The following is an 8,486-nucleotide window of genomic DNA, read 5'->3' as shown; positions in this document are numbered from 1 at the left end:
GGCTCGACATATGGTCGAGAAAGGTTGTTTGGCCTATCTGGACTTTGTTCGAGATACTGCTGTGGAGAATCCCACGATAGATTCAGTTCCTATGGTGCGGGAATTTTTCGATGTATTTCCTGCTGATTTACCAGGCATGCCACCGGATTATGATATCGATTTCGGCGTTGATTTGGCACCAGGCACCAAACTTATCTCATTTCTGCCTTATCGTATGGCTCCCGTGTAGTTGAGAGAGCTGAAGGAGTAGCTTCAAGAGTTCCTCGAGAAGGGATTCATCAGGCTGAGTGTGTCACCTTGAGACACACCAGTATTATTTGTGAAGAAGAAGGATGAAAGCATGCAGATGTGCATTGATTACCTCTAACTGAATAAGGTCACCATCAAGAATAAGTATCTGTTGCCACGCATTAATGATTTATTTGATCAGCTTCATGGTGCTAGTATGTTCTCGAAGATCGACTTGAGATCTGGGTATCATCAGCTGAAGATTTGTGCTTCGGATGGATTTCCAGACTAGGTGAGGGCATTACGAGTTTCTAGTGATGTCCTTCAGCTTAACTTATACTCCGACAGTATTTATAGATTTGATGAATTGGGTGTTCAAGCCATATCTTGACTCATTTGTCATTGTCTTCATAGATGACTTATTGATCTACTTGCGTAGCATGGAGGAGCACAAGCAGTATTTGAGGATAGTGCTTCAGACTTTGAGGGAACAAAAGCTATATGCTAAGTTCTCCAAGTGTGAGTTCTTGTTTTAGATTATTTGCTTTCATGGGGCATGTTGTGTCAGGTGGGGGTATTAAGGTGGATCCTAGGAAGATCGAGGTAGTTCAGAGTTGGCCTCGTCCTACCACAACGATCGAGATCAAGAGTTTCATTGGGCTAACAGGTTATTATTGTCGGTCTGTGGAGGGCTTCTCATCTATTGCAGCTCCTTTTCCTAGATTGACCTAGGAGGGTGTTTGGTTCAGGTGGTCCGATGATTGCGAGATGAGTTTTTAAAAGCTCAAGACTGCATTGACTACATCACCGATGTTGGTTTTGCCTTCCGGTTTAGGGATGTACGCTGTGTTTTGCGACGTTTCACATGTTGGATTGAGTTGTGTATTGATCCAGGAGGGGAAATTTATTGCATATGTTTCTCGTCAGTTGAAGCCCCACCAGAAGAATTACCCTGTGCATGATTTGGAGTTGGCTGCGATAGTTTATGCTCTCAAAATTTGGAGGCATTATCTTTATGACGTGTCGTGTGAGGTTTACATTGATCGTCGCAGCTTGCAACATCTGTTTAAGCAGATGGATCTTAATCTGAGGTAGCAAAAGTAGATTGAGTTATTGAAGGATAATGATATCACCATTTTTTATCATCCGGGCAAAGCGAACATTGTCGGGGATGCCTTGAGCAGAAAGGCCGAGAGCATGGGTAGTTTGGCGTTCATTCCAGCAGAGAAGAGGCCATTGGATTTGGACATTCGGTCCTTAGCTAACCGACTTGTGAGGTTGAAAATTTCAGTGAACAATCGAGTTATTGCATGTGTTATGAATCAAAATTCTTTATTCGAGCGGATTAAGGCTCATCAGTATGATGATCCGCACTTGCTGGTCCTTAGAGAGACGTTACTACGAGGTGATGCCAAGGATGTGACTATCAGATATAATGGTGTTCTGCGACTCCATAGTCGCTTATGTGTTCCTAATGTTGATGGCCTGAGGGAGCCGATTCTAGAGGAGACACACAGTTCGCGCTATTCCATTCATTCAGGTGCCACGAAGATGTATCATGACTTGAGGCAACATTACCGGTGGCGGCAGATGAAGAAATACATAGTTGAGTATGTGTCGAGATATTTGAATTGCCAGTAGGTTAAGTACGAGCACCAGAGGCCATGCGGCTTACTTTAGTAAATGGTTATACCATAGTGGAAATGGGAGTGTATCACTATGGATTTTGTAGTTGGTTTACCACGAGCATTAAAGGAATTTTATGTTGTTTGGTTCATTGTCGATAGACTGACCAAGTTTGCGCACTTTATTCTAGTTATTACTACATATACTTCAGAGAGGTTGGCCCTAATAATAACCAAGAGATCGTCCGGTTGCACGACGTGCCTATTTCTATTATTTTAGATCGAGGAACTCAATTCACTTTGTATTTCTCGAGAGCAGTACAAAGTGAGTTAGGTACCCAAGTAGAGCTCAGCACAACCTTTCATTCGCAGACCGACGGGCAGTCGGAGCGGATAGTTAAGATTCTGGAGGTTATGATTAGAGAATGTGTGATTGACTTCAGAGGGTAATGGGATCGATTTTTACCATTGGCCGAGTTTTCTTATAACAACTATATGTCCAGCATCAAGATGGATCCATTTGAGGCCTTGTATGGTCTATGATGTCATTCCCCCATCGGTTGGTTTGAGCCCAACGAGGTTAGGCTATATGGTATTGATTTAGTAAAGGATGCCTTGGATAAGGTAAAGTTGATTCAAGAGCGACTTTGTACAATATAGTCCAGAAAGAAGAGTTACGCGGATTAGAAAGTACGTGATTTGTCATTTATGGTGGGCGAGAAGGTACTTTTGAAAGTCTCACCGATGAAGGGTATCATGAGATTCGGTAGGAGAGGCAAGTCGAGTCCGAGGTTCATTTGTCCGTTTGAGATTTTGGAGCGAGTTGGTGAGGTTGCATACATGCTTGCTTTGCCTCCTAACTTATCGGTAGTTCATTCGGTATTTCACATGTCTATGCTCCGGAGGTGCCATGCTGACAAGTCCCATGTGTTGGATTATAACACAATTTAGATGGATGAGAGCTTGAGTTACAAGGAGGAGCCAGTTGCCATTATTGATAAGCAGGTTCGCACATTGAGATGTAAGGAGATTGCAGTTGTGAAGGCCGAGGAGGACATGCAGAGCAGATATCCACACTTATTCGGCACTTCATATATGATACTAAACTCGTTTGAGGATAAACGTTTGTTTAAGAGGTGGAGAATGTAACGACCCGACCGGTCATTTTGCTTTATAGAACCCCGTTACCCTATTCAAGACTTTCCGTATGTGCTTTTCCTATTTTATAACTTGCGGGGACGGTTATTTTAGTTTTGGAAGGGTTCACATTGAATTCGGAACACTTAGTTCCATAATAGTGGCCTAAGATGACCAAGTTTGACATAAGTCAACAATTTGAGTAAGCGACCTCGGAATTGGATTTGAAGGTTCCAAGAGATTGGTATGGTGATTTTTGACTTGGGAGTATGTTCGGATCGAGTTTCGAGTAGACCGAAAGCGTTTTGGCATTTATTATTCGAAATTGGCATTTGAAGGTTTTAGAGTTTTCTAAGTTTGACTTGGGGTGAACTTTGATGTTATCGGACCCCATTTGGCATTCTGAGCCTGGGAGTAGGTTCGTTTTGTTATGTGTGACTTGTATGTGAAATTTATGTCATTCCAAGTTGTCTAAGTATGATTTGTTGCGTTCAGAGTTAGTTGGGTGAAGTTTGAAGTGTAGAAGTTAATTAGTTTGGTTTGGGGTGCGATTATTGGTTGCGATATTATTTTATTTGTTTCGAGACCTCGAGTAGGTGCGGATTATGTTTATGGACTTGTTGGTATAATTGAACGAGGTCCTGGGTGACTCACGTGAGTTTCGGACTACCCAGAGCATGTTCAAAGTTGGCAGATTTTTGCTGGTACTGGTGTGCTTCGCGATCGCGAAAGAGGTACCATAATTTCGAAGAAGTAATTTGGAGGAGGGGCAGATGTTGCTCTTCGCGAACGCGAAGATGGCTCCGTGAACGCGATGGAGTACCTGGTTCCTCTTCGCGAACGCGGAGGAGCCTAAACGAATACGAAGAAGGAAGTAAGAGGAAAGGACGGGCAGGCTTTGGTCTTCGCAAACGCGGTAGTGGGTCCGCGAACGTGAAGGGTTGGCAGAGGGTGTTCTTCGCGAATGCGACTGGGCCATTGCAAACGCGAAGAAGGAGACTTGGGTAGGCCAGCATTGGCCTTCACGATCATGATGGTGCTTCCGCGATCACGATGAAGGACGCCTGAGTAGATTATAAGTTTCCTTTCGGGACTTAGGCTCATGTGATCATATTTTCTCGTGGTGAGGCGAAAGGACATGAGAAACTATTATATATAAGTTGAGCAGAAAGCAGTGAGTATGCAGATTCGGCTTTTGTCACTTTGCATCCGGCACTAAGCAAACGTAAAGCTCACAAAATCAGCCAAATCTTCTTTAAGAAACCATGACGGTCTTCCAAAAAGAGAGAGGAAAAGTAGAAAACCCCATTTAGAATTCACCTCAGATTCTCCAAACAAAACATCCCAACAAAGTGTCATATCCCCCTCAGTATCATGCACTCAAAGCAAAGTATCAATCAAGATTTACAAACAAAAATTAGTACTAGTATCTTCCTATACAGAGTCATTCTTTTCCTGTCATAACAAAAGTTTTCCCTCATATCTCTTTCTTCTGATCCATGGCTTATCTACTCATAGCTTTTGTTTCCTTGGTCTTTCAGTGTTTAGTCCCTAAAGCTTATAGCTATGGCCATGCACATGGCTGCCGATCATATTGCGGAAACTTGACCGTCGATTACCCTTTTGCACTTCAACCGGGCTGCGGCCACCAGGGCTACCGAGATCTCTTATATTGCATCAATAATGTGCTAATGCTTCACATAAGCTCGGGATCATACCGCGTTTTGGACATTGATTATGCATACCGTTCCCTCACCTTAGACGAACCTCACATGTCGACGTGCACGACGATCATGCTCGATAAACGGGGCAACGGATTTGTAGTCGAGCGGTGGCGGGAGCCGTACTTGAGCCCCATGACGGACAATGTGTTCATGCTGCTGCATTGCAAGGCAGAATCACCACTCTTCCAAGGTTTCTCAGGAAAGCACTTGCCCTGCAGGAATGTTGCTGGGATGGGCTGTGATGACTATTATGGTTGTGCAGCATGGAGCCTAATTGGGCCGCAACGGGCGGGCTCGGTATATGGATCGGGCCCGCCCGAGTGCTGTGCTATTGCATACGAAGCAATCAAGGATGTAAATTTGACAAGGCTTGCTTGTCAAGGGTACAGCAGTGCTTATAATCTAGCACCCTTGAGATTGACTGGCCCTGATGAATGGTCTTATGGTATAAGGGTGAAGTATTCAGTTCAAGGAAATGAGACATTTTGTAAAGCTTGTGAGGCAACTGGTGGATCTTGTGGTTATGATGTCAATGATTTTAGTAGTTTGTGCATGTGTGGTAGCTGGAATTCTACTTCGAATTGCGATTCAGGTAAGTGACTGCATGAAATTTATAGGCGGATTTAGAATTTTAAGTCTGTTTAATTTGACGAAATATTGTTTCGATGTGCTTACAATGTTGAACTTGTTTGTGCAGTCCCCTCAGCTTCGCATAGAAGAACTTTGTCATTCATGGATGCACTAACTGGTATGGTTCCTTAATTAGTTGCATCTTAAATGTATTTTACAGAGTGGGTTGTCAATAAGAGCTTTTGAACGTTAATTGCAAACACATTAGTCTGTTCAACACTTAGAAAACCAAGAAATAAGAGAGTAAAAAATTTAGCTGAGCAGAAATTAAGCAACAGCCAGATCTGGAATTATGATTAACCAGAAAAAAAGAACATTGGAGTGGAGTAGTTCCATCCTTGATATCCGAAATAAATCTAGGTAACAATCCAATCAGATTTTCGAAAAACAATAAACCATAATATTGTAGTTAATTTTTTTTACTCCTTGGCTCATCCTATTTTTAATTAGCTAGTGGCAAATTCAATATATTGGCAGTGAGTGCAAGGGTACTTATTACTTTCAGCTAAAAGATCTATGCATATTATATTGTTATACTAAGCTCACAGTCATAATCACAGAAACAATAGGTGCAATTAGGAGTATTAATGGTTCGGTTCGGCCGGGTTATTTTATAAAATATGTACTATACAATTTTTTCGGTTATTTCATTTTATATAACTAAAATAAGATTTTTCGAAACCATTTCAATTATCTCAGTTTCTCTTCGGTATCGGTACGGTTCGATTAATTTTCGATATTTTTTTAAAAACGTCATGCAAGAGTTACTAGTCGAAGTTAGAACGCGCTAAATGTGTACTTGCATAGGACTTTGACAAAACTCTCTAGACATTTTTACTATTCTAAAAGTGATGATCAAATAAACATGAAAGAAGTTAATAGAGATTCATCTCATTATTCTATGGTAGCATAAAACAAATTAAGCAAAGACAAGAGAAATATAAATCATGTGAGTGGAAAGATACAAATCAAGTTGGGACTCAAGAATAGAGCTTATTAAAAGATTAGTGTCCATCATGAGAAATCTAAATCACACGGGAGGAAAGATATCAAATACCTTGTGGCTTGCTACCGAAGATCGCTAGAATACCTAGTGTCTTGCTACTGAAGATCGTTGGAATACTTAGTGGCTTGCTACTCAAGATGTTAGAACTAATTTAGTTTCGATATGAGTAGTAGAATAGGTTTGGAAGTTGAGACTTTGGGTGTGTTTGGTATAACGGAAAATGTTTCCCGTAGAAAAAGACCCAAGCAAAAAAAACTTAATGCTTTGTTAGTCTTATACTTGGTATATAAAATATATTTTTCATATATAAATTTATTCGGTAAGGTTCGGTATTTTTTCGGTTTATTTTTATAAAATTAAAAACCTACCCTATTATTTGGTATGGTTATAAGTTTTTACATTTTATTAAAATAAACCTAATAATCGGTTCGGTACAATTCGATTCGATCAATTTAGTCGGATCCATTTACATACTAGTATATAGTTATACTAAGTTCACAGTCATAATCACAGAAATAATAGGTGCAGTAGTATAACTAATTCCCTTTGTCTCTATCATTTCGTTTTTAGTCCGTATAAAAAAGAATGACATATTTTTATATTTAATAACAATTTAACTCTAAACTTTTTATTTTAGCCTCATGAAATGATTTATAACCGTACAAATTTTTATGATCTATTTTAGATCATAAGTTTGAAAAGTTTTTATTTTTTTTTAAACTTTATGCCCAATCAAACACCATTATAAAAATAGTAACGGCCACTAGAGTATTAAGCAGCAAGCTGGGCATGTAAAATTTCTGATTATTTAAAATTTCTTGCTATCTCTTTGGCAATCCTGAATGTATTTGGGAACTAACAGCCCTGCAAACATGCAGGATTTTCGATCTGTGTAGTCATTTGGGATCAGCTCACCATCAAACTTGGATTATAGAAGCAGTTTGTTTCCAAAAATCCACACGGACCTTGATTTTGTCGAGTGCTGTGAAAAGTCAAAAACGGAATTTTCAAATTCAATTTTTCAGAAACTTGAAACAGACACCAAGGAAAATACAAAGCAATAACATCAACGCCTGGGGCACAGTTGGAAGATGCATGGTTGTGTTTATATTGTGTCACAGGTCCTTGGTTGGTATTAAATCCTAGTTTTGGATTGTGTGCACTATATACGGGTGAAACCGGACCCATAAGCAAACCCGATTACCGATAAAATAAATCAAATAAGGAACGCGATGACAAGGAACCGGAGCACAACGTCCACCCTTGAGTATATAGAGGCCATGACCTCGGGATCGGTCCAAATCTCAAAAGACTTTGGAGAGCATTATTGGGCAATCTAACACGATTAACGGGAGGACGTAATATCCGTGACCAACCGGGTATCATGGCGCGGATCTCGGCAAGTACCGACGGGAATCCAGTAATTAGTTAAATGGGATATTTTTGCATTTTATGGAATTGTACCTAGAGTGGGATTCCCCTACTATATAAAGGGGGGGTCTCATTATTCATTGAACACATTGAAACACGCATCCCAAAGCAATATACTATTATAATTCTTTAATTCATAGCTCTTACATTGTTGATCAGTGTTTCATTATTATAAGCCCGAGATCGAAGACGTATACCTCGTTGAGGCTGCCCTCGAGTCCAGAATCATCCCCCCTTTATTTTCAAGCGGTTTTATAATTTATTACATCTCTTGCCAGTTTATTCTAGTAATCCTTACCGTTTGTATTGAATAAATTCACGTATCGTTAAAACCACTTACAAATTTAATTGTTATCTATTTTTTAAGGTAAACAGTTTGGTGCCCACCGTGGGGCTAAGGATAATAGTGACAATTTGATACAAATTTCCATAACACATCCTATTTTACACTTGTTTTTTAAAGTGTCTTCAATTTCACGTCAAAGTTCAAAATGTTGAACTCCCAATCTGTACCTCTAAACGTGGATACTGAGTCTGGTCACCACTTCGAGAACAACAATATAGTACCCAGTAACGAGGTGCCCCTGTCGATCCCAGCGGAGTTCCGGTCGCAGACCCGATCAACGCTAACTCATATGTGGCCATCAATGCGAATCTGCCTACCGATCCTGAGAACAGCGTCCGCGGGGAGTCCGATCGACAACC

The 8,486-nt window shown here is 40.5% G+C and overlaps 1 protein-coding gene across 1 annotated transcript; it reads left to right on the top strand.

Moving 5' to 3' along the window:
* Window positions 1-4,393: 4,393 nt before the first annotated feature.
* LOC107795077 (uncharacterized) lies at window positions 4,394-7,531 on the top strand. The gene is made up of 3 exons (XM_016617644.2): window positions 4,394-5,306; window positions 5,412-5,462; window positions 7,229-7,531. The coding sequence occupies exons 1-3, from the start codon at window positions 4,490-4,492 to the stop codon at window positions 7,282-7,284; spliced, it is 924 nt and encodes a 307-aa protein (XP_016473130.1). The 5' UTR covers window positions 4,394-4,489; the 3' UTR covers window positions 7,285-7,531.
* The last annotated feature ends 955 nt before the right edge of the window (window positions 7,532-8,486 follow it).

The sequence above is a fragment of the Nicotiana tabacum genome, chromosome 24 (genome assembly GCF_000715075.1).
Source record: "Nicotiana tabacum cultivar K326 chromosome 24, ASM71507v2, whole genome shotgun sequence".
Taxonomy (NCBI): domain Eukaryota; kingdom Viridiplantae; phylum Streptophyta; class Magnoliopsida; order Solanales; family Solanaceae; genus Nicotiana; species Nicotiana tabacum.
Note: the sequence above shows the minus strand (reverse complement) of the source record. Positions and strands in the feature narration are given on the sequence as shown.

What these genes read in the sequence shown, in the direction of transcription:
- LOC107795077 (XM_016617644.2), top strand. Translation starts at nt 4,490, where the DNA reads ATGGCTTATCTACTCATAGCTTTTGTTTCCTTGGTCTTTCAGTGTTTA. An exon ending in TACTTCGAATTGCGATTCAG is followed by an intron (nt 5,307 to 5,411) that starts GTAAGTGACTGC and finishes TTGTTTGTGCAG; the next exon opens with TCCCCTCAGCTTCGCATAGA. An exon ending in ATTCATGGATGCACTAACTG is followed by an intron (nt 5,463 to 7,228) that starts GTATGGTTCCTT and finishes GCAAACATGCAG; the next exon opens with GATTTTCGATCTGTGTAGTC.